The sequence below is a fragment of the Pantherophis guttatus genome, chromosome 6 (assembly GCF_059756535.1).
Source record: "Pantherophis guttatus breed Tessera chromosome 6, ASM5975653v1, whole genome shotgun sequence".
Lineage (NCBI taxonomy): Eukaryota > Metazoa > Chordata > Lepidosauria > Squamata > Colubridae > Pantherophis > Pantherophis guttatus.
In genome coordinates, this window is record NC_142068.1 from 730,269 (window position 1) to 754,974 (window position 24,706).

At 52.4% G+C, this 24,706-nt stretch overlaps 1 protein-coding gene across 2 annotated transcripts; it reads left to right on the top strand.

Annotated features, from left to right (window-relative positions):
- The first annotated feature begins 611 nt into the window (after positions 1–611).
- MB21D2 (Mab-21 domain containing 2) lies at positions 612–24,470 on the top strand. Of its 2 annotated transcripts, none has more exons than XM_034424551.3 (2): positions 612–962; positions 22,555–24,470. In XM_034424551.3, the coding sequence occupies exons 1-2, from the start codon at positions 689–691 to the stop codon at positions 23,817–23,819; spliced, it is 1,539 nt and encodes a 512-aa protein (XP_034280442.2). In that variant the 5' UTR covers positions 612–688; the 3' UTR covers positions 23,820–24,470. The 2 variants fall into 2 exon arrangements, with proteins under 2 accessions (XP_034280442.2, XP_034280443.1); XM_034424552.3 differs by lacking the exon at positions 612–962 and adding an exon at positions 18,748–18,929.
- Positions 24,471–24,706: the final 236 nt, after the last annotated feature.

Below are 24,706 nucleotides of genomic sequence, written 5' to 3' on the forward strand. Positions count from 1 at the left end.
ACAAATCTTAACAATAAATAAATAAATAAATAAAACGACTCCGCAGGTGGGCTTCCCTCTGGCCCGAAGCTGCATTGCTGACCGGTGGGAGTTTGGGAGGGGGCTGGGGCCCAGGGGATCATGGGGCCCAGCGCTGAAGGAAGCCCGGCCAGGGCTGAGCCCACCCAGGCAGAAGGACTGGCAGCTGCTGCCTGCGGGCTCCGAGGGGAGGCTGGCTGAAAAGAGGAGGGGGGGAGGGGGGGTCGAAGCAGCCCCCTCCCCCACTGGCAGGGAACCTGGCGGGCCGCCGTCGCCGGATTCCGGGTTGGCGCTCCGCTCTCGGCTGCCGGGCCAGGCGAGGACCCCCCCCGCCTCCCCGCCGCCTGGTCTCCCGCCCGGAGAGCGGAGGGCGGCTCCCTGCCAGCCGGCCAAGAGCGGTGCGCGCAAGCGGGCATCCCTGGGGAGGCTGGCCGGAGGGAGCGGCGCCCGGGACGGGGCGGGCGAGGCGGAGACAAGCGCTTCCCGGGAGGCTCCGGCCGCTGCCCGGCTGCTCCCTCCGTCCCTCCCGCTTCCCCGCCCGTCGGCGCCGCCCTCGCCAGCGGAGGGAGGGGAGGGGAGGGGAGGGAGGGGAGGGGTCCGGGCGGAGCGGCGCTGGAGGCGGCTCCGGGGCGGCGGCGGCGGCGGCGGGGGCGGCTGGCTTCGCGCGAAGATGGCCGCTCCGCCTCTCGCCTCCAAGGCCGGCAGCTCGGCCGCCAACACCGCCGCCCCCGGCCCCGGCCCCGGCTCCGGCTCCGGCTCCGGCTCAGCGCTGGGTCCGGCCCGCCCGGCCGCCGCCTTCCCGGAGCTGGACTTCCGCTCGGGCGCCCGCATGGAGGAGCTGAACCGGCTGATCCAGGACTTCGCCCGGCAGGACCAGCGCGAGTACGACGACCAGCGCGCCCTGGAGATCCACACCGCCAAGGACTTCGTCTTCTCCATGCTGGGTGAGCCCCGGAGGCGCCCCCGCCGGCCTCGCCCGCCCGGCCCCCAGCCCCCAGCCCGGCCCTCCGCCGCGCCGGAGGGAGGGAGGGAGGGAGGGAGGCGGCCGGGCTGCCTTCCTCGCGGGGCTCCGCGCGCCGGGAAGCTCCGGTCCTCCTGCAAGGGGCGCCCCCGGCCCCCCCAAGCAGGCTCCCCCTCCCGGGCTGCGGTGGTCGGGGGCCGCCTCCGCCCCGCCCGGCGCGCCCGATGCGCCGCAGACAAAGGCAGAGCCGAGGAGGGAGGGAGGAGGGAGGGAGGGAGGGGCCGGGAGGACATTCCTGCACTTCAAACAGGTCCCCTCCTGAGCGGGGGGGCGGGGGGGGTGGAGACCCCAGGCTACACGCGGGGGGGGCAGAGGAAACTCCGGCCCCGCCCTCGCTTTCCTTGGGCGGCAGGTTGAGCCGCGCCGCCCGCTTCCTCGCCGTCTCCCCCAACCCCCCACGGGGAGCGCCCCCAGGCCCCTGCCCGGATTCGGCCAAGCCTGGCGGGTCGCCCGGGATTCTGGAGCTCTGCGCGCCTGGCTGCCTTGGCTGGGCATTGGCTGGGGAAGCGCCCAAGCGGCGCCTGGGTCACGCGGGGCTCCCGGTCTTGGAGAACCAGAACTGGGGTCCTCCAGTTGGCTCTCCTGGGCCCTGCTTTCCACAAGGGGAGGGGGCGGCTTCCATCTCCGATGGTTGAAGAAGGTGGGTGGGCTCCATCCAGGGGTTGACTGTGGCTCACAATTCGGAAAATCTCCCAATGGGGACAGGAAGGAAGGCTGGCTGAGCAACCTGTGGGTCTGATGTTTGCCCACTGAAGTGGATGCCCCGAGTGGCTTTTCAGGAATTTCCGCGTTTGGGTGGGTCTGGGATGCCTCACCCTCAGGAAGGTGACGAAGGGCTTGGCATGATTCTGTCCATCCTGTGTGGGGTCAGAGAGTGTGGAGAGTGTGGCCGTGTCTGGGTCCAGGGACGGCTCATTTGTGGAGCAGGTTGTGTGAATTGGACTGCCAGTTTCAGTCCTTCTTGGGTCTCTTTATCTGGCCACCTTGGTGCTCTCTGAGCACTGATGATGTTACCTAGTTGGGTCATGAAATGTCTGTAAGAAAACCACCAAGCTCAGAGAGCACCAAGGACCCCACAGTCCTCTCTGTGAAACCCCCTCTTTTCTAGCATTGATGATTGAACCGTGGGAACTTTTAAGAGCTGTCGACGTCAACTCCCAGAATTCCCCAGCCAGCAGAAGGGGAGAGCTGCTACTGACCACTTGGGTGCTTCCCACTACCCTTTCCTGCTGGCATGGGGGGCCCTCGTGCAGGGAAATTTCGGGCCTTCCGGACCCCAGAATATTCTCAGGTGTTGGAGGTGACGCTTGGCTTTGCAACCTGCCAGTCGTGCTTTCCAGGGCAGCTGCTGATTAAAAGAATCCTGGCTCAGCCCAGCTGGCAACCAGCGGGCCACTGAGGTTCGCACGGACACCTGGCAAGGGGAGGTTTTCCATGTCCTCTAGTCCTTTCAAACACACACACACACACACTCTCTCTCTCTGTGTATGTCCAGAGTTTCCTAAAGATTGGTGTAGAGGTTCAAGAAATATCTGGGATGTATTTTCCAATCAACCAATTACACGTAGTCAGCAAAACAGAATAACCGAGTTGGAGGGGACCTTGGAGATCTTCTAGTCCAAGCTCCTGCTCAAGTAGGAGACCCTTTACCATTTACCATTACTGACAAATGGCTTGTCCAATCTCTTCTTAAGAACTTCCAGTGTTGGAAGACTCACAACTTCCGAAGGCAACTTCTGTTCCGTGGATTGATTGTTCTCACTGATAGGAAATTTCTCCTTAGTTCCAAGTTGCTTCTCTCCTTGATTAGTTTCCACCCGTTGCTTCTTGTCCTGCCTTCAGGGGCTTTGGAGGATAGCTTGACTCCCTCTTCTTTGGGGCAGCCCCTGAGATACTGGAAGACTGCTATCATGTCTCCCCTAGTCCTTCTCTTCTCTTCACTAGACTAGACATTCTCAGTTCCTGCAACCGTTCATTGTATGTTTTAGCCCCTCCAGTCCCCTAAATCCTCTTGGTTGCTCTTCTCTGCACTCTTTCCAGAGTCTCAACCTCTTTTTTTATAGTGTGGTGACCAAAACTGGATGCAGCATTCTAGGTGTGGCCTTACTAAGGCTTTATAGAGTGGTATTAGTACCTCTCTTGATCTTGATTGTATCCCTCCGTTAATGCAATTTAGGATTGCTTTGGCTTTTTTGGCAGTTGCCACTTTGGCCGCAGTCCTCCACTTTTGACCAAAATCAAGCTCAAAGTTTCCATTGCTAAGTGAAACATTTGTTGTGATTATTTGATGACCTCTCTTGCCACCGTCGTTAAGTGAATCATTGCAGTTGTTAAATTAGTCATTGCAGTTATTCAGTGAATCCGGCTTCCCCGCTGACTTTGCTCGTCAGAAGATCATAAAACGGGATCATGTGACTCAGGGACACCGTGACCGTCATAAATATGAGTCAGTTGCTAAGTGTCTGGTGTGAAAAACAGGTCATCTCATTTTTTCAGTGCCGTTGTAACTTTGAACGGCCACTAAATGAAGCTGCACTGGGTACCTGTTTGCTTCCAGTTCCAGGTTTTTTTTTTTTTTTTTTTTTATTGCAAAAGTTTTACAATTACATTTTCACCCCTTTTTTTCACCCCCCCACCTCCCTCCCCAAACTTCCCGTCCTCCCTAACCCTCCCTAACCCTCCCCCCCCCTGACTTCCCTATTATGTACTCATAACTAATAACACTGATATATATACCTGAACCCATCCCTCCCCCTACATAATTTTTCCTCTTTGTCTCTTTATATTAAAATATTTCTAATACATTGTTTTCAAATAAAAGCTATTTGATACTTTCTAATTTGGTATTTGTTCTGAACATATTCTATCCACCTTTTCCATTCCCATTCATAAGTCTCTTGTGAACAATCTTTTAAATATGCTGAAATCTTCGCCATCTCTGCAAAACTAGCCATCTTCGAAGTCCATTCCTCGATAGTAGGCAAAGCTTCATTCTTCCAATATTTACCTATCAACAATCTTGCTGCTGTTATCATATACAATATTAATTTTGTTTCATCCCGTGTAAAACCCTTAACTATGCCCAATAAAAACAATTGTGGAGAAAATTGAATTTTTTTCTTCAAAACATTCTGCATGACCCACCATATTTTTATCCAAAAAGCCTTAACTTTCCTACAGGTCCACCAAACATGATAATACGTAGCATCCAAACATTCACATCTCCAACATTTTGGCTGAACATTAGGGTACATACATGACAACTTTTTAGGATCTAGATGCCATCTATAAAACATTTTATAAAAATTTTCCCTCAAATTCTGCGACTGTTTTCCAGGTTTTGATCATCCCCTGTGAAGCCGTACAGGAATCAAGAATTATCTGTGTATTCAGAAATATCCACTTTTTAACAGTTGGGGAAGCCTTTCCAGACCTTTTCCCTGCCTGGGCTAACGTGGCCCCCCCTCCTGCTCTGGTGGGAATCCCTTTGCATCCCCACCGGTTCCTTTTCTTCTGCGTTTTCACGCCGTTTCCGCCAATTTCAGGGAAAGTTGCCTTTTTTGGCCAAAAGGGAGAAAATAATATTTTTTTAAATCACTCAATCTTGAGTAGATCCCACTGGAATCCAAAGCTGCTTTCCTGGAGTTGGGAGCTTGCCAGAGGCCTGGCTGTGGCCAGAAAGCTACATTGCTATAGAATTCCATGGGGGGAGGAGAGGGGGCTTGTGGTGGTTCCTTCCCCCCCCCACCCGGAGGGAAAGTTGGAAGGATCCGTTACCCAACCTGGGGGTCCTTAGAGAAGAAATTTCAGCCGTTTTTCTGAAAGACCGGAAGCTAGAGAGGGTCTCTTCTGGAAGCCTCATCCCAGGACAGACGCTCCAGGTCATCACCGGGACATATATTCCCAGTTGCCTACAAAGTGTGTGTGGGTGGGGGCAGTCCTTCCCCTGCAGGATTTCCCCCAAGGAGACCAGACATTCTCCTGTCAGGAACGGCCTCCTGGATTTGGGCACAAGGGGGTGAGCTTGATGGCCTCCAGGTGCCTTTCAGCTCAGCTCACCGGCAGGACTGTGCTGCCAGGAAGTCTCCGGTCTTCCAATGCTTTGACCTCAAGAGGACCCAGTGTAGCCAAATCCTAAAAGGGCAGGGGGCGTCCCAGTAAGATTTGGTGAGATGCCTTAATGCAGGGGCCTCCAAACTTGGCAACTTTAAGACTTGTGGACTTCAACTCCCAGAATGCCTCAGCCAGCAAAGCTAGTAACCTCCTTCTCATTGCATGCTGGGTGGGGAATTCTGGGAACTGAAGTCCACAAGTCTTAAAAGTTGCCCCCTACCTTAATGGATCCACTGGATTAGAGGCCTCTGGGTTTGTTTGAAAAGGTGGAGTTCTGGCAGATGACTCCCTCTCCCAAGAGGTAGCACAGTGTGGCTAATGGGGGGGGACTCCTCTTTTATTCACTTTATTTTTATTTATATACTGCCTTAGTTTATTTTTACAAATATCTGATGGCTCGGAACGTATCCAAACATCTTCCTCTTCCTATTTTCCCTGCAACAACAATCCTGTGAGGTGGGCTAAGAGAGAGGGAGTGGCCCAAAGTCACTCAGCTGTCTTTCATGCCTAAGGTGGGACTATAACTCACCTTCTCCTGGTGATTGGCCGAAAGTCACTCACTGGCCTTTCATGCTTAAGGTGGAGCTAGAATCTCATGGTGATTGGCTCAGTTACTCAGCTGGTTTTCATGGCTGAGGTTGGACTAGAACTCCCAGGCTCCTGGTAATTGGCCCAAAGTCATCCAGCTGGCTTTCATGGCTGAGGTTGGACTAGAACCAGTGGTGGGTTCTAACCGGCTTTACTACCAATTCTCTTTATGCACGTGCTTCGCTGGGCTGAATTGTGGTCGTACATCGAGGACTAAATATACTGTTTTTATATTTTGATACATTATTGTACTCTGCCCAAAGTCCCTCTATCGTGAAGATGGGCGGTTGAAACGCTGCAAAATTAAATAAATAGATAAAATCCAGAGGGCTTTTCTGCCTTAAAATATTTTTCCAGATGTTTGTTTCCATCAAAGCACTAAAAATCTCCGAATCCAACCAGGGGGTGCTGGGACCGGCCTGGTGGGAGGAGGGCAGCGGCTGCTCTCCTGCCCTCCGTCCGGCTCCCTCCCTGCTTCAGGGCTAATCCCGGCCCAGGGCTGGGCTGGGCTTGGATTACGGCCCCTGGCTTCCCACCTCCCTCCCCCCCCCACAGGGTAATCCAGTTGCTTCCAGCCAAGGAAAGCCTCCCTCCCTCCCTCCCTTTTCCCTCCTCTGAGCCAGAGAGGAAGCCGTTGGCAGCCGCACATCTGCAACCTCTGTGCGGACAGGCAGGTCAATGATTGCCAGGCTGGTTAGAGCAACAACACACAAGGAGGGCACGGAGGGAGTTGGAAAGGCTGCTTCCCCCCCCCTCTCTCTTTCCTTCCCTTTCTCTCTCTCTTTTTCTCTCTCTCTTCTTCTCTGTCTCACTCACTCTCTTGGTCTCTCTCTCTTTTGGTCTCTTGTTTTCTTTCTGTTTCTCATTCACTCTCTAATTCTCTGTCACTCTGTTTCTTCCTCCCTCTTTCTGTCTCTCTCTCTCTCTCTCTCACACACACACACACACACAATCACACACACTCACGCTCATCCAGAGGCATGTGGGCTACAGACACAGACTGTCCCTACTGGAAAACCCAGCTGTGTCAGAGACTTCTGGCCCTGTGTTTTCATTATCCGAATGCGCCATGCAAACAAATCGGGGTTAATGCATTAGCCAAGCTCAGCAGGCAGCTGCAGCTCCCTCTGTCTTGGCTCAGTGTGCTGAAACAGAATCCTAGGGCTGGAAGGGGCCTTGGAGGTCTTCTAGTCCAACCCCCTGCGCAAGGCAGAAGACCTTATCCCAGGGGTGAAATGTAAAATTTGTTACTACTGGTTCTGTGGGCGTGGCTTGGTGGTGGTGGGGTAATGTGACGGTGGGCGTGGCCAACTTTTTTTTTTTAAAAACTTTTCAAAGTATTTTTTCTACAACCTCTTCCGCCGAAGAGGTTGCAAAAAAATGCTTTGAAAAGCCTCTGCCGATCAGGCAACTCAGCTGGGATCCTCACAGACTTTTCAAAGCACTTTTTTAACCTCCTCTTTGGCGGAAGAGGTTGCAGAAAAAAATGCTTTGAAAAGTCTCTGATGATCCCAGCTGAGCAGCGCAATCATCACTTTTAAAAGCATTTTTTCAGCGGAAGAGGTTGTAGAAAAAGTGCTTTTAAAAGTAAAAAAAAAAAATGCCTCTGATGATCGTGTGGCTCAGCTGGGCATGGTGGAGGGGGGGCACAGGGATTTTTGCTACCGGTTCTCCGAACCACCCGCCTCCATCGCTACTGGATCGGGTGATCCAGTCTGAACCGGGAGCATTTCACCCCTGCCTTATCCCATCCTGGGAAAATACCTTCCTTGGGATGTGCAGAGGGAGAGGTTGGCAGAATTCCTCAACCTTCCAGGAACTGTATTGCTGGTTCCTAACTTTTGTCTTGGGGGGTCCCTGTTTTTCCTGCCTCCCTCAAGAGGAAGGAAAGATCCTGAAGGGCTCCATTGCAGCCGGGGGGCCTAGAGCCCCACTCCGGAAGAAGGCCTGCTGCTCCCTGGGCCTCTCCTGACAAACTGGTCCTTTGGGGTGTGAGTGTGGGGAGGGGTCCTTGAAGCCCACCTTCCTCCCCGGAGGGACTCAAGTCTTCCAATGAGCTTCAACACCTCTTGGGTTGGGGGTTCTCCAGATATTATTGTCTTTTTCCCAGGGGAGGATTGCCAAGTGGAGGCAATCTCGTGGGAAGCCACGGGGTGGGGGTGGGGGAGAGAATGGGCTTGCAGCCTGGCCTTCCCTGTGTTGCTGGTGGCATTGCCCGTTGCATCTGTGGACTAATCCTCCCCTCCCCCCTTAGTTTCCAGATGTTCTGCTCTGCTGCCAGGGGAGCCCTGCCCGAGTCAGCCATGGGCAGCTGCAGCCATCACCTTGCTTGGAGCAGCTCGGTGCCCGCGGAGATAACTTCTCTTGCGCCCTCGTGACTTGCCCGCCCTTGCTGGTCTGCCCTCCGTTGTTGATGCTGGTGGCAAGGGCCTGGCACGGGAGCCCAAGAATGCTTTTGGACTGGCCCTGCTCATCTCCCAGGTGGGCCCTCGGGCTGAGAAGCCTGCTGGAGCATGGGAATCTCCTGGGAAGACAGCTGGGTGGCAGGTGCCAATTTAACACCTCAATCCAGTGCCTGCCCCTCTCTTTGGAGAGAGGGTCTGCTGAGACCCCAGTGGGACAGCTGCCCAAAGAGCTGTGCCATGGGGGGCGGAAGGGCTGGGGAAGACCCCTGCAGTAGATTACAGTAGAACATAGTATAGTAGGGATGGAAGGGAACCTGAAGGTCTTCTAGTCCAACCCCCTGTGCATGGCAGGAGATCCTACACCATTCTGGACTTTATTTGGGCTTCATTAGAAAGAATGACAGAATAACAGAACAGATTTATAATAAATAAATAAAACAGAACAGAATAATATAGTTGGAAGGGACCTTGGAGGTCTTCTAGTCCAGCCTTCTGCTCAAGCAGGAGATTTCAGATGAGTGGCTGTCCAGTCTCTTCTTAAAAGCCTCCAGTGTTGGAGCATTCACAACTCCTGGAGGGAAGCTGTTCCGCTGGTTAATTGTCAGGAATTTCCTCTTTAGTTCCAGGTTGCCTCTCCCCTTGATGAGTTTCCACCTGCTGCTTCTTGTCCTGCCTTCAGGGGCTTTGGAGAACAGGTTGAGAGTGACCTCGCTCTTCCTTGTGGCAGCCCCTCAAATATTGGAAGATGCTATCCTGTCACCCCAGTCCTTCTCTTCATTAAACTAGATACAGCCAATTCCTGCAACTGTTCTTTGTATGCTTGAGGTCCCCCAGCCTCCTGATCGCCTTTGTTGAGAGAGCAGTTTTCTCCTTGTTGCTTGATGGAAGATTTCTCTGCTTTGTGGAGCAGAAAATGTCCTCTTTGAAAAGCTGCTTCCCCCCCCCCCCCCACAGCTTTAGACTCTTTGTCTGGGGTTGCTCCTGTGACTCTGGAAGGGCTCCCCACCGTGGTTACTCTGAAGGCTTGGCCATCCTGCCTTGCCTTCTCTGGCCCCTTAGCTGACCCCTGGTCCACCTTCCAGGCTCCAGAAAGGTCACAGGAGATGCACCCGCCACTCCACTACGCAGACGTAAGCCCATCTGGCTCAGTGGGACGTCTTCAAAGTGGAGCGTAGGATGGCGCTCTTAAATCTTCTCCTAGCAAATCATTGAAAAACGACGTTGGTTTTAGCCCGGCGTTAAAGTGGTCGAGTCTCGGAAAGTGGCACAAGTGGCACTAACCAGGTTTGGCTGATCTCCTCCACGGGCTGAAGAATATTGTGGCCCCCCCAAAATTACACAGATGTATCCATTCAGACCCCTTTAGGCTTTACATTCTTGAGCCCCAGGAAATAATCAATACTTATGGGGAAAAATTGGGTTACCTTCAAAGCAGACTGTGGTTTGGAAGTATAATCTGTAAAGTCTGGGGAAAAAACGTGGGAAATACTGGTTAACCTATCATTGGTTCTGGGCCATCGGGCACAGGCTCAGCCCTGCTCCGAAAGAAGAGAATTTCTTCAGGGGGGGAGGAGGAAGAAATGGACTGAGGGGTCCTGGGTGCTCTCTGACCTTGGTGGTTTTCTTGCAGACGTTTCATGACCCTGCTAGGGAACATCATCAGTGCTAGAAGGGAGAGGGGTTTGTGTGGAGGGAGGAGGAGAGTTGTGGATTCCTTGATGCTCTCTGAGCTGGATGGTTTTCCTGCAGAGATTTCACTGGAAATTATTCTTCAATGGATGCAGTGCATCAATGGTGCATTTTTAGCAGCTCCACCTTGTTTTCAGGCTACGGGTCAGTTTGCAGTCAAGGTACGAAGGGCCGATCATTTTCAAATGCTGCCATCAATCCATTCTGCGTCTCTTGCCTTGAATTCTGCGTTTGACAAAGTTTGCGTTTCTTCCTGTTAAATTTCATTATTAAAGAGTTGCTCCGTTTTGCTCCCCATCAGGACTGTAGGAAACATCGTTCAGACCGTCCCGTCTGTTCCCAGGACAAGGCTGCCAGGCTGGGGAAGATTCCTGTATTAGAGGCAGACCATAAATAGAGCAGTCGGTTTATTCTTCACATTTCTGTACCAGCCGCCTCCCTCAAGGGAAACTCTGGAGGGTGCACAATAAAACGTTTAGCTACAAAAACAGTATAGAGTACAGGTATTCCTCTGCTTACGACCGCAATCCTCTCCTGCGCGAGCTGCACTGGCTCCCGGTGGTCTTCCGGGTGCGCTTCAAGGTTTTGGTTACCACCTTTAAAGCGCTCCATGGCTTAGGACCCGGGTACTTGCGGGACCGCCTACTACCACCAATAGCCTCCCACCGGCCGGTACGCTCCCATAGAGAGGGGCTCCTCCGGGTGCCGTCAGCCAAACAATGTCGACTGGCAGCCCCCAGGGGGAGAGCCTTCTCTGTGGGGGCACCTACTATCTGGAACGAGCTCCCCCCAGAGATACGGAGGATCCCGGATCTGCGCACCTTCCGCCGTGCCTTAAAGACCTTACTATTGCACCAGGCCGGCCTGGCCTAATTTTCCCCCTCTTTTATAAAAGATTTTTAAAATTTTAAATATCTTTTAGTATTTATATATTCAATTTTAAATTGGTTTTAAAAGTTTGGGGTTTTAAATTTGTCGGGGCCAAAATTATTTAATTTGATTTTATTCTATTTTTTAAATTTTGTATTGTATGTGTTTTTATTGTTTGGCTGTGCACCGCCCTGAGTCCTTCGGGAGTAGGGCGGTATAGAAATCTAATTAATAATAATAATAATAATAATAATTGAGCCCAAAATTTCTGTTGCTATGTGAGACAGTTGTTCAATTAGTTTTTCCCCATTTTACAACCTTTCTTCCCAAAGTTGTTAAGTGAATCACTGCAGTTGTTAAATTAGTAAGACGGTTGTTAAGTGAATCTGGCTTCCCCGTTGACTTTGCTTGTTGGAAGGTCACAAAAAGGGATCACTTGATCCCGGGACACTGTGGCCGTCATAAATGTGAGTCAGTTCCCAAGCATCTGAATTTTGATCACGTGACCACGGGGACGTAGCAACGGTTGTGTGGAAATTGGTCATAAGTCACTTTTTTCAGTGCCGCTGTAACTTTGGATGGTCACTAAACAAACGGTTGTAAGTTGAGGACTACCTGTATAATAAAATGTTAAAATATAAAAGAGTGCATATAAAAATTAAAAATGATAAGAGAAGGCAAGAGATTAAAATTAGTTCAAAGGTGGGGGTGGGGCTTTCAGGAGCCACTTAACTTCTTTTAACTTCTTTTCAGAAGGCCTGCAGAGGGGGGCTCTGGGCCTCGTCTCTGTGTGTGTGTGTGTGTGTGTGTGTGTGTGTGTCTGTGATAGGATGGGGGCAATGGCAGAAAAGGCTCTCTTCCTGGGAAACAACCCCCCCCCAGTTGGAATTCTTTACCAGGCTCTGCAACGTAACTTCCCTGCCTGGCCGGGTGGCACAGGCTGATGCCAAATTTAATTTCGACTTGGCACCCGTGGGTTTTTGCACCTGGACACACAGGTGTGCCCCCTCCCCCCAGCATTTGCCCCATTCATGAAAAGGGAGATGTTGTGCTTGAAGTCCATAGGGAGATTCTCCCCCCTCATCCAGGTCAGGGTGGTCCCAAAAGTGCTTTTTTCCCAAAAGGCAACTGGACTTTCTGGGGGTTTTTTCCCCCTTTGAAAACATTTCGCTAAGAAGCCTCTTCAGTTCTGACGGAACGGAGGGGAGTGGAAGGAGTTATAGCTCATGAATGAAGGCGAAGAGACGCGTCCCGGGATAATGGCGCAGGATCAAACCTGGGTCAGTCGCCAGGACCAGAGATTTAATCTTCCGAGCTTTCGGACTCTTGCTGGAGCCCATCCTGGGGGAACGTCTCCCTAGCAGAGCCTGAGCTGTTCTCTGGGTGGGATTTATATCTGTTTTCTTTGCAAATCCTTCCATTCCGCACCATTCAGTTAGAACTTGAGGAAGCTTCTTGGATGAGAAGCGAAACGTTTTCAAAGAAGAAGAAACCCTGGAGAAAGTCAGTTGCAGAGGCACCTTTGGGACACGGTGCCGGAAGGTTGGTTTTCTCAGTGGCCTGGCCTCGCCTCTCGTTTCCTGAGCCTCCCGGCGTCCATGCAGCCTGCAGGGCGATGCCATCTGCTGCCTGTGCTGCCCTGGAGGCGGATTAGAGGAGAAAGCCTCTCGCTGGGATGGAGGAGCCGGCCACGTGCTGCTGCTTTGGGCATGGGATTGAACGCAGGGGATTGCATGCAAAGGCACCTGCAGCTTGGAGAAGGGAAAAATCATTCACGGCTGAGCTGTTGCAGAAGGGGGAGATCTGGAAGAAGCAGGGGGGGTGGGTGGGCAACCCATTTCCAGGCACGGCCCTGGGAAACGTTTCTGCCCTTTGGGCATCTTCCGATCGGCCGGCTGAGCTCACCTATTGTGCTCAGCCTTTGCAAAGGAAGCCCTCGTTTGTTGAAGCCGCCTGAGCGAGCGGATGAGGGAGTTGGCCTCGTTTGTGTGATGATGGGGTTGTCACGCATGCGGCACCGTTGTGGGTTCCCTCCGGTGCATCTGGTTGGCTTCGCTCCTTTGGAGCTGTTAAGCCTGGTTTGCAAGCTGACTTCCCGCTGAGGCGCCTTGTGGCTCGGTAGGAATCCACCTCATGGAGCCCAGGACGGCTGCTCCCGTGAGAAGGGAAAGCCCAGGTGGCTTTTTACCCAGCGGTGCAGTCGCGGCTGGCCCTTCCCTCCGTCTGGGCTGGAGGGAGACTGGCAGAGCCGGGGGGAGGAGTCAAGTGGGGCACTGCTTTAGAGCCTCCGTGGAGTCATAAGAGGGTGAAGCCCAAGCTCCTTTGAAGGCTCTTGAACCGTCTCAGTTTCACCCAACTGCAGAGCATCTCTTGGAAGAGATTCCTGGGAAGGGGCTTCAGCAGTAAATCAGCTAATTGAATTCTTCACGTGTGGACCTGGTTGTTCACATCTGACAATCTACCGCCTACCTGCCTACCTATATCTCTTCCTCTTATCATCATCTAGATACCCATCATCTACCTCCTGCCTTCAACTCTCTCTCTTTCTCACTCACTCTCCCTTCCTACATCTGTCTGTCTATCTATTTCCTCCTCCTCATCACCTACCTGTTATCTACCTACCTACCTACATCTCTTTCTCGACTGTCTGTCTGTCTCTATCAAATTTGTATTGCTGCTTGTTAAGCCCAGCTCAAGAACTACATAGCAGCCAAAGTCCAGCTCTTTATTTGCTCCCACCCAAGAGACAGAATCTTGCCAGACTAGACTAGACCTTTATGGCTCTCACCCTGGGAGCTTCTAGGGAGGGGCTGTCCTAAGTCTCTTCCTCTTCGTCTCTGGGCTGGGCTGCCTCTTGTCTCACCCCTCCTCCCCTTCCTGGAATGGGCTCCCTTCTTCCCGGGGAATCTGCCTCTTCATTGTAGTCCATCACACCACCTCCCCCTTTGCAGACACCGTCCTTCACACCACCCACCTCTCAAAAAGCGAGATATGCAACATTCGGTAAAACAATAGCTCTGAAAATATAAAAATCCACATTAAAAATAATTATATAAAAGTTATAAAAAGGTACAAACTGCAGACAAAGGCAGGATAAAATTGGCCACCTGAGCCCGTCTCCACTGTGAAGCCCAGATCTTGAGGGACTTCTGGGGTGTCAAAGGAGGCGGAGCTAAGCTAACTTCAGGGACAATTAGGATCAGGGTGGATTTGATTTAAATCGAGTTGATTTAAATCACAAGTTAAATCATGATTTAAATCACTAGTAAAAAGGCTTGATTTAAATCAACTTGATTTAAATCATAATTTTTAAAGAGCAACTGCCATCTCTGCTACTCCTTTGACCCACTGTGGACTCACCGATAGTCTCAGTGTTGCAGAATATACAGCCTCCTGCTACATAACTAAGCTCCACTTCATGCTGAATAAACTAAATTATTTATGTATCTTAAATAGAAAACTATGTTATAAATTTTTACCCCAAAAGTTTTTTATTAAAATAAATTCGATAAAAATAAAAAAAATCTGATTTAAATCAAAAAAATCCGATTTAAATAAAAAAAATATGATTTTTTTTTAAAAAAATCTGATTTTTATCCACCTTGATTAGGATGTACTTCAGCCAGGACTAATCAGATCCGGTCCTGCTTATGTGTGGAGACCCACCAGACTTCTCCAGCCAGAGCTAAAATTGGAGGCATCTCAGAATTTCCAACTGCAGAATTTGCAGTCAGGATAGAATTCCCCGTTTCCACTTGCAGAATTGGCAGCCTGCATATCTAATGGAGTGGTTTCGGGGTGGCTGCAGAGTTGCTGAGCTCTGCCCAGGGCCTGCATTCCTCTTTCCACCCCTGTTGTGGGGCAGAGTTGTAGGTTTGTGTCAGGTTGTGAATAACAGAGTTGGAAGGGACTTTGGAGGTCTTCTAGTCCAACCCCCTGCTTTAAGCGGGAGATCTTATACCATTTCAGACAAATAGCTGCCCAATCTCTTCTTAAAAACCTCCAGCGATGGAGCTCCCACAACTTCTGGAGGCCACTTCTGTTCCACTGGTTAATTGACCTCACTGTCAGAAAGTGTCTCCTTAATTCCAGGTTGCTTCTCTCTTTGGTTAGTTTCCGTCCATTGCTTCTTGCCTTGCCTTCTGATGCTCTGGAGAATAGATGGACCCCTTCTTTTCTGTGGGAGCCCCTCAAATACTGGATCACTGCTATCCTGTCCTCCTTTTCACTAGACTGCAGGGGGTCTGCAGGGGGAAAGGAGAAAAGAGGTGGGGGAGGTAGCCAAGAATAATAAGTGAGTGAGAAGCGTGCCAGGACAGGGTGGGAAGTGGGCATGTGCCAAGCACATGATCTGTGGAAACTCAGCTTTGCCGAAATCAGAAGGGATCCCCAGGTGTGGCATGCTCCGGGCACGCCTGTTTGGCACGCCGCCCTTTGTGCCTGGGCCCTGTGGAAGTACTCTCTGGGTCCTGCTCCCTGCAGGCTGCCCAAGGAAACCGGCTGCTGGCAGGGGAAGGTGCAGCCTCGGGAGCAGATAATCGTTCTGTGTACTCGGAAGCTCCTCCGATGTTTGCAAAGCCCCGTTTGCTGCATACAGGAATCGTGCTGAGTGTGTGTGTGTGTGTGTGTAAAACTCGGCTGCTGGAATGGCCTTTGTGGAATGGGTGGGGACCGGCTGGCTTTGCAGGTGCTCTGGGCTGCCTGCTTGGGGTCCAGCTTTGCTGCTTTCCGTGGGCGAGCCCTTGGGGTGGGGGTTGTCCCCATGCAGACCCTTCTCTGCTGCCAAGAAGGAGGGACTGCCAGGCGCAGGAAATCAGGAGCCAGGCTAGAGTTCATTTCATAGCAATGGCACTTAGACGCATATACTGCTCCATAGTGCTTTAGCAAATGCTGTAGCATAGCCCTCTCTAAGCAGTTTGCAGAGTCAGCATATTGCAAGGTCCTCATTTTACTGACATTTTACTGGAAGGAAGAAAGGAAGGAAGGAAGGCTGAGTCAACCTTGGGCTGGTCAGGATTGAACTCCTGGTAGTGAGCTGAATTGGCCTGCAATTCTGCATTCTAACCTCTGTGCCACCAGATAGAGACAGACAGACAGACAGACATGATAAAGATAGATAGATGATTGATAGATAGATGATAGATGGTAGATAGATAGATAGATAGATAGATAGATAGATAGATAGATAGATAGATAGATGATAGATATGGATAGTTAGATGATAGATAGATGATATAGATGATAGACAGATGATAAATAGATGATAGATGATTGATAGATGAGATAGATAGATAGATAGATAGATAGATAGATAGATAGATAGATAGAAAACAATCTGATCTACTAACGGCCAAGGCCAATTGGTGCCAGACAAGACTTCAAGGTCTCGTTTGGGGGGGACTCCAAACTGATGGTGCCTTTGGCCCCTCTCCCTCAGGTTCAGCCTGGTCGTCTCCTATGGAGCCCCTTTGTTTGGGTGCCTCCCCTTCGGTCAGGCTGGCCCTGGAAAGGAAAGGAAATACAGATAGTTCTAGACTTATAACCATTCATTTAGTGACCGTTCAAACTTACGATGGTGCTGAAAAAAGTGACTTATGACAGTTTCTCACACTTATGACTGTTGTAGCATCCCAGGGTCACGTGGCCAAAATTCAGATGCTTAGCAACTGACTCATATTTATGACAGTCGCAGTGTCCCGGGTGGGGGGGGGTTCACGTGATCCCCTTTTGTGACCTTCTGGCAGGCAAAGCCAAGGGGGAAGCTGGATTCATTTAACAACTGTGGCAAGAAAAGTCGTAAAATGGGGCAGAACTCTTGCTTTGCCTGTCTCAACAGAAATGGTGGTTGTAAGTCGAGGACTGCCTGTAGTCCGCCTTGTGGGGCTGGGGGTTGGGCAGGGAAGGAGGGGGAGAACCTCTGGGGCAGGGAGGGGCAGGAGCTGCTCCTTTGTGGTGCCAGGCAGGGGGAGAAGAGCTGGCATTTTGGGGGCGCCTGGATCTCTCTGGCTCGTTCTCCTAATTCCAGCTCCTCTGCAGAAGGTGAGCAGAGACCGGCTGGGTGCCAGGGCTGCCACCTTTGCAGCCTGGCAGCTTCTTAGTCCTGAAGTGGCCTTTGACTCCCCCTCGATGGAGGAGGCTTTCATTGGGTTGCTGCCCTTTCTGGGTCCACCCCAGTACAGATGCAGCGGGGCCTTGCGAGGGAGGCAGACGGCATGAGGCGTTCGTGGCGTTTCGTCCGGAGAGGTGCCCAGGCCTCTCTCTCTGCCAAAGGAGGTTTGCTTTGGGGCAACCCTACCCAGAACCTCCTGGGTCACGGATGAGTCTGGCAGCAGGGCCTGCCTGGGGGAGGGAGGGAGGGAGAGGGAGGTTTGGGGTGGCTTGGAAAAGCTGCTTGGGTGAAAATGGTCCGGTGGCATCTGGTTCTCTTTGCACGAAGCGGCCCCTCTGCCTGGGAACCGGATTCTGCTTGGCAGCCATTTCCCTTCCTTTTGGGGGACTGAAATCCTGGGAGTCTGGCTTTATGGGGTCTGTGGACCATGGGCCTTGAAGTGAGGGCATCAGTTGGCAGAAAGGTGCTGTGTGGCATCCTTCCCTTGTCCCCAAAGTGTCTCATCCTCTGGGTGCTTGTACCAGGATCTTCTTCCTCTCTGAACTGGGGAGGGGGCGAAGGGCAGCCCTCCTGCCTTTGGTCCAAGCCTGGCTTTGCCTAAGGGAGAGGGCCCAGGGGACCCCCCCCCGATATGCCAAAGCAGAGCATTTGATCTTCAGTCAATACAGAGTAGAGCTGGAAGGGACCTTAGAGGTCTTCTAGTCCAACCCCCTGCTTTAATAGGCAGGAGGATTTTGCCCTTAGACTCTCAGTGCAGGTTTTCCCTCTTTCTTTGCAGCCAGCAGGGTGAGGTGCCAACTTGGATTTCCTCCAGGTGGTGACTGCTCCCGAGCCGTGCCCTTCTGCCCCGGGGCCCACGTAATTCGGTCCCCGCCCTCTTTGCCCCGGAGGCCTGGAATTTGCTAGGCCTCCTCCGCTTGCCGGCTTTGGCACAACAGCCGTCCTGCCTTTCTCCTCCTTCGTTGCTTTGGAGCCTGAGCTCTGCCTTCATGCCATGCAGCGAATCTGGGTTCATTTTCTGGCGTCTGAGCAGTTGAAGCGTGTTGATCAAAGGAGGAGCCGGGCGCAGGAGAGGATTTCCAGCTGGGCCTGTGGAGCAGATGGGATCTTGGGGAACCCGTGCAGTGCAGGGCCCTCCTCTCGCCTTGGCTTCAGTGCAGCTTCTGCTTCTTGCAACATCTCTTTCAAGCCCCTCCAGCCTCTGAGGGGCTGCCACAACCTCTTCTCCCTGTCAGGAAGTTCCTCCTCAGCTCCCGGTTGCTTCTCTCCCTGAGTAGTTTCCATCAGTTGCTTCTTCTCCTGCCCTCACGTGCTTTGGAGACCAGACCTTCGGCTTAGCCTGCTTTAATCTGATTTTCTTGGAATAAGAGAGCTGGAAGGGACATTGGAGGTCCCTGCTCAAGAAGGAGACCTCACACCATTTGGGAAAAATGCTTGTCTTCTTAAAAACTTCCAGTGTTGGAGCACCCACAACTTCTGGTGGCAAGCTGTTCCACTGTTTGATTGTTCTCACTGCCAGGAAATGCCTCCTTAATTCCAGGTTGCTTCTCTCCCTGATTAGTTTCCGTCCGTTGCTTCTTGTCCTGCCTTCAGCTGCTTTGGTACTGAAGTGGGTAGAAATCCAGAGTATTTGGCTTGTAAATGGATGGAGAGGTCTGGCAGTGGCTGGAGAGCCCATTTCTGGGTGCCAGGCCAGGGTCTTCCAGAGCCTCATCCTCCTTCCTCTCTTCCCCTGGGAGGGCCCAGGGACCACCTCGGAAGGGGCAGCTGCCAGCCAAAGGGGGGAGGGCCAGGCGAGGGGCGCTCCAAAGGTTTTGTCTCCATGCAGCTGTGGGAAACCCTGCTGGTCCTCTGCAGATGTGTGTGTTTGGGGGAGAGGGGGGAGGGAATCCGTGTGTTGGGCACCAACAAAGACGAGGCCTGTCTCGTTGCAGCTGGACTTCCGCAGATCCTTCCTCCGGCCGCTGAGCCAACTTGGCCTCGTGGTCAGCGAAGTGGCGACACTGGCCGGCTTGTTCTCTTCCTAGACAAGGACTTGGCTGTGGCTTCCAGGATAAAGAGCCGCCTTTGAGGAATTCAGGAACAATCGCGGACTCTCCAGTTGTGATTTTTGCAGGTGCAAAACGAGGCTCCGGAAGAGGCAGACAAGGCCTGGCCCGAGGGGGGAGGGGGAAACAAGTTAGGATCTATTACTGGAGCAGGATTTGAAGGGGAGGGGGGGAGACCAGGGGTCTGGGGTCTCTGTAGCTGCTCTGCCACCCCTGGGCAGCCCAGAGGAATGAATCCCCCGGCCTGAAGCTCAAGAAGGGTGCTTGGTTGCAAGTTTTCCCTGACCTCCCAGGCTGGCCTTGTCCGGCCCTGGTTGACAGGGGCAGCTCTGTGTGTATGTGTGTGTGTGTGTGTGTGTGTGTGCAGGGAGGCATCTTCACAATAGTTCCAGAGTGAAAGCAGAAAGTGTACAGGTAGTCCTCAATTTATGACCACCATTGACCCCAACATTTATGTTGCTAAGTGAAAGATTTGTTGAGTTTTGCCCCATTTTACGACTTTTCTCGCCGCATTTGTTCAGCGAATCACTGCAGTTCTTAAGTGAGTCACACGGTTCTTAAGTGAATCTGTTTTCCCCCATTGACTTTGCTTGGCAAAAGGTCGCAAAAGGGGATCACGTGATTCCTGGACACGGCAAGCGTCATAAATATGAGTCAGTTGCCAAGTGTCTGAATTTTGATCATGTGACCACGGGGATGCTACAGCGGTCGTAAGTGTGAAAAATGGTCATAAGACCCTTTTTTCAGTGCTGTTGTAAGTTCGAACGGTCACTGAATGAAGTGTCGTAAGTGGAGATCTACCTGTATTGAAACAGAGTTGAGCCAAAGAGGTGGGGAAGTGTCTCCCTCTGGTGGTGGATCCAGGAGGCTGAGGAATGATGGACGGGGCTTAGCAGTTAGGAGATTGGGTGGAGAGGAGGGCTGGCGTATTGTTGATTTGCTTTGATTTTTATAGCCACCCATGTTAGCAAAGGACTCTGGGTCCCTTATTACCACTGAAATCTTAAAGCACATTTTAAAACTGTTAAAAGGGATTAAAGCAATAAAAGCTGTCTGGGGAATTCTGGGAGTTGGAAGTCCAGCCATCTTCAAGCTGCCACAGGTGAAACGTGGCTCCTGGGCCCAAAGTCTTCGCACCACTGTGGTGCTTTGTGGGGAGCCTGATGGACTTCTGGCCTTGGGGGGCTTTGAAGAAGTGGAAGCTCCTGGGGGGCGGGGGGGGGCTGTGCTGCCCTGAGGGCATCTCCCCTACCATTGTGGTGCCACTTTCCTCTTGATATAGCAATATGGCGATCCGGAGGGCACCCAGGCAGGCAAGGCTGCTGTAGATCTGGGGTCCCCAACCTTGGCAACTTTAAGACTTGTGGAGTTCAACTCCTAGAATTCCTCAGCCAGCAAAGCTTAACAGCAAAGCTTAAAGTTGCCAAGGTTAGAGACCCCTGCTGTAGATGACACAAAGGCTTGGTAAACTTTGCTCCCCGAACCAACGAAATGCCGTTTTTTTTTCCAAAAGGGGAGGGCTTCAACCTGACCGCTCCCCCCTTCCCAGCCCCAGTCTTGATTCCCTGCCCTGATTGAGGGGTGCTAAATGCATTTTGGGGTAACAGTGGAGGCTTATTGGATGCTACCAGCCCTTCAAGTCTGGGAAATATGGGCTCAGCAGTGCATAATTTGCAGAAAACGCTTCATTTTACGAAGGTTTATTGTTTATTTAGCGTATGGCATCTTCAGAGGTCACGCAACCACTGATGTATACAAATTTGGTTTAAATAAAACCATCACCAAGTACACACTGTATATATGAAAGATATGTGGACAATGCAGTGTAGGAGATAAAAGGTTAAATTAAGATAAAATCATAATAAGGCCACCATAAATATGGAGCCATAGAATTGCAGTGGGATGGATGTTATAATTAAAGAAGGTGAATTAAGACATTTCCTGGGCTGGTCTTGAGCAACGCTCGCTATTTGTGCAAAATTCTGGATATCTTTCAGGGGTAATTTTAGCAGAGGTTGAACTGGGGGGGAGGGGGAGAAATCGGGGAGATTTTTTCCCCTCCTCTTCCCCAAGAAGTTCCGGTTCCTTCTGAGTCCCTGAAAGAGAGAGAGCACATCAGCACACTCAGCCAACACGTGATTTTAAAAATAGGTCCCCCAAAATAACTTCTGACATCCCTAGGGACGCCTCCCTCCCTCCCTCCCTCCCTCCCTCAAGGCAGGTTGATGTAATAACGTGCTTAGAAAAAGTCAACACAGGAAGTCCTCGAGTTGCAACTGTAATGGAGCCTGACCATCACGGTTGTGACTCGTCATGGTCTTAAAGAGGGTCAGTTACACAACCAACCCGATTTATTTGAGGGCTTTTTTTTTGCAACCGTCATTAAGTGAACGCTGTGGTGGCTATGGGCAGGCTTTTGCCAAAAAACCCAGAAGTCAAATGTTTCTGCAAACTGCAGACTGGCTGCCCAGGGCCCATGGGTGGTCATGTGACCGGAAGCAATGGGGGGGGGGGTGTCTGTTGGGACTTCAAATCTGGATCGTAAGTAAACCCCCCCCCCCAAATAGGACCATTGTAACTTTGAATGGCCACTAAGTAGCTCGTAGCTGGTTGTAAGTTCAGACCTACCTGTATGTACATTGCATTCAGGAAGTATGGACACACACCCTTCCTTTTCTCACAGGCGAGCTGTGCCTCTCCCTGGCTTTTACACAACGGACAATATCTGGTGAAGTCTGAATTTGGGGAACATGCAGAAGGGCCCCTCTTTTGAAGGAGAAGGCCACCCCCTGTGATCTAGAAGAACAAGCAGGCTGCCTCTCAGAATTGGGGTTTTCTCTGCCTCTACCGTTGAGGGCAACGCAAGACACCCACCCACTCCCACACTCCTCCTCGTATCTGCTGTTGGCACAGCCTTCTCCCTGTTGTTGGCAGGAGGAGGAATTGGGGGTTGGATTGGCCCCTTCTGTTGACTTATGTGCCCCTTTGCAACTTGGGGAGATGGTTTCATCTCTTGAAACGAGGTTCCGGGTCCTCCCGGGGTTAATAGGATCCAGTGAGCTGATCAGGTGGGAGGATCCTTTGTTTGTGTGGGGTGAAGCTAAAATGTCCGTCAATGGTTGTGTAGAAAGAGAGAGAGAGAGGAAAATATCCCCACACATTATAAGGGCAAAGGTTCGTTCTCCCCTTCCCCCTTCTTATGATCATCGATTCCCAACATAAGCAGATTTCCAGAGCTTCTCCATGGCTGACCGTGGTGGATAGATCTGGGAGCCTGCTTGTGTGTAGAATATATTGTACGCGGTCCGTCTCTCCTCCGGATTTCAAGGAAGGATCCGCAAAACCCCAGTTTTATCCTCTCAAGAACAGCCCCATTGATTAGGCTTGTGGGAAGGTTGCAAAAGAGGATCACGTGACCTCAAGACACTGCAACCGTCTTTAAATATGAATTCAGTTGGTTGAGCATCCGAATGTAAATCGCAGGACCCCTGAGATGCTGCAGCAGTCGTAAGTGTGAAAACCGGTCATAAGTCACTTTTTTCAATGTCCCTCTTGGTTTTGATCCCAACTCTACTTCCATAAAACGTTGGCCGCCTGGAGGGGAAAGCCCACCTGCTCCCTTGTTTGGGGGCAGGCTCTGAAGCACCCTCTGTCCCAAGCTCTTGGCTCAACCTCTTTCTCTCTTCCTTCCAGGCATGGTGCAAAAACTTGACCAAAAACTTCCAGTCGCCAATGAGTACTTGCTGCTTTCCGGAGGGGTCCGAGAAGGCGTGGTGGACCTTGATCTGGACGATCTGAACTTCTACGCTCGTGGCACTGACTATGACATGGACTTCACCCTGCTTGTGCCAGCCCTGAAGTTGCATGACCGAAACCAGCCGGTCACCCTGGACATGCGCCACTCCGCCTTGTGTCATTCCTGGCTAAGCTTGCGGCTTTTTGACGAAGGGACCATCAGCAAGTGGAAGGACTGCTGCACCATCGTGGACCATCTCAACGGGGCCACCAACTACTTCTTCTCCCCTACCCGGGTGGCCGACTGGTTCTACGAGTCCATCAGCGTGGTCCTCTCCGAGATCCAGAAGAAGCCCCAGCGGGGGATGCCCAGAGTGGAGAAGGTGGAGAAGAACGGCACCCTCATCTCCATCATTTTGGGGGTGGGCAGCAGCCGCATGTTGTACGACATCGTGCCCGTGGTGTCCTTCAAGGGCTGGCCGGCCGTGGCCCAGAGCTGGCTGATGGAGAACCACTTCTGGGACGGGAAGATCACGGAGGAGGAGGTCATCAGCGGCTTCTACCTGGTCCCTGCGTGCTCGTACAAGGGCCGGAAGGAGAACGAGTGGCGCCTGTCCTTCGCCCGCAGTGAGGTGCAGTTGAAGAAGTGCATCTCCGGCAGCCTCATGCAAGCCTACCAGGCCTGCAAAGCCATCATCATCAAGCTGCTCTCGCGCCCCAAGGCCGTCAGTCCCTACCACCTGCGCAGCGTCATGCTCTGGGCCTGCGACCGGCTGCCCGCCAGCTACCTGCTGCAGGAGGATTACGCCGCCCACTTCCTGCTGGGCCTGATTGACGACCTGCAGCACTGTCTGGTGAACAAGACCTGCCCCAACTACTTCATCCCCCAGTGCAACATGCTGGAGCACCTCTCCGAGGAGACGGTCATGCTCCACGCCCGGAAGCTCTCCTCGGTGCGCTCCGATCCCGCCGAGCACCTCCAGATGGCCATCGAACACGTCAAGGCCGCCAACCGGCTGACGCTGGAGCTCCAACGGAGGGGCAGCACCACCAGTATCCCCTCCCCCCAGTCGGACGGAGGGGACCCCAACCAGCCTGACGACCGGCTGGCCAAAAAGCTGCAGCAACTGGTGACTGAGAACCCGGGAAAGTCCATTTCTGTCTTCATCAACCCCGACGACGTCACGCGGCCGCACTTCAGAATTGACGACAAATTCTTCTGAGGCTCCCTCTGTCCCCTCCAAGGCCTCCTGCCCCAGCTCAGACTGTGGGATCCCTTCGCTCACCTGGGTTCACCCGGGTCTGTTTCCTTTGTCAACATATCAGGCCTGAGGGGGGGTCTGCAGGAGAGGAGAGGGGGTCCTGGGCTTGGATTTGCTGCTACTTTGGTGTGGAGGCCGGCCTGTCCCGCGTTCTCCCGGGCCACCTTGACTGTATGTGCACCTGGCTGCCTCCTTCAGCAAAAATGCCCCTTTCCCTTTAGGACATCCCCTTCTCCAGTGGGGTGGGCTGGCTCCTCTTTTTATATAATTCGCTTCCTACGCCCCCTCCCCCCGCCCACTCCCTGCTTTCGGAGGGCGACCTGAGAAAGACCTGGCAGAAGGGAGAGCCGGTTCCTGCTGCTGGGCCAGTTCGTCCGTCTGTCCCCAGGCTCCCCCAGGAAGATCCCCGCAAGGTCTCCGAGTCGAGGGCCTTTTCCTCCCCTGATCTCCGGTTCTTGAATGTAATGGTGCCGCGTCAGGGCTGGGCGGACCCAGAAGGCTCTGGGTGAGACCCTGGGACCGTCGGTCTTAGCGCGTGTCCTTCGTCCAAGCCTTACTTCCAAGCGATTAAAGGACAGGCCGTGGGAACGGTCCATGCGCACTCGCCACTGACCTGGCCTGCTGTGGCTTTCTCTCTCTCTCTCTCTCTCTCTCTTTATGTTCTGCTTTTATTCTTATCAGTAACTCAACTGCTGGGCAAACATAATAGTCCTTCCCCTTTTCACATTTTCCCCACAACAACCCTGCCAGGTAGGTTGGGCTGAAGAGAGAGTGATTGGCCCAAAGTCACCCGGCTGGTTTTCATACCGAAGGTGAGACTAGAACTCCCCGTCTCCTGGTGACTGGCC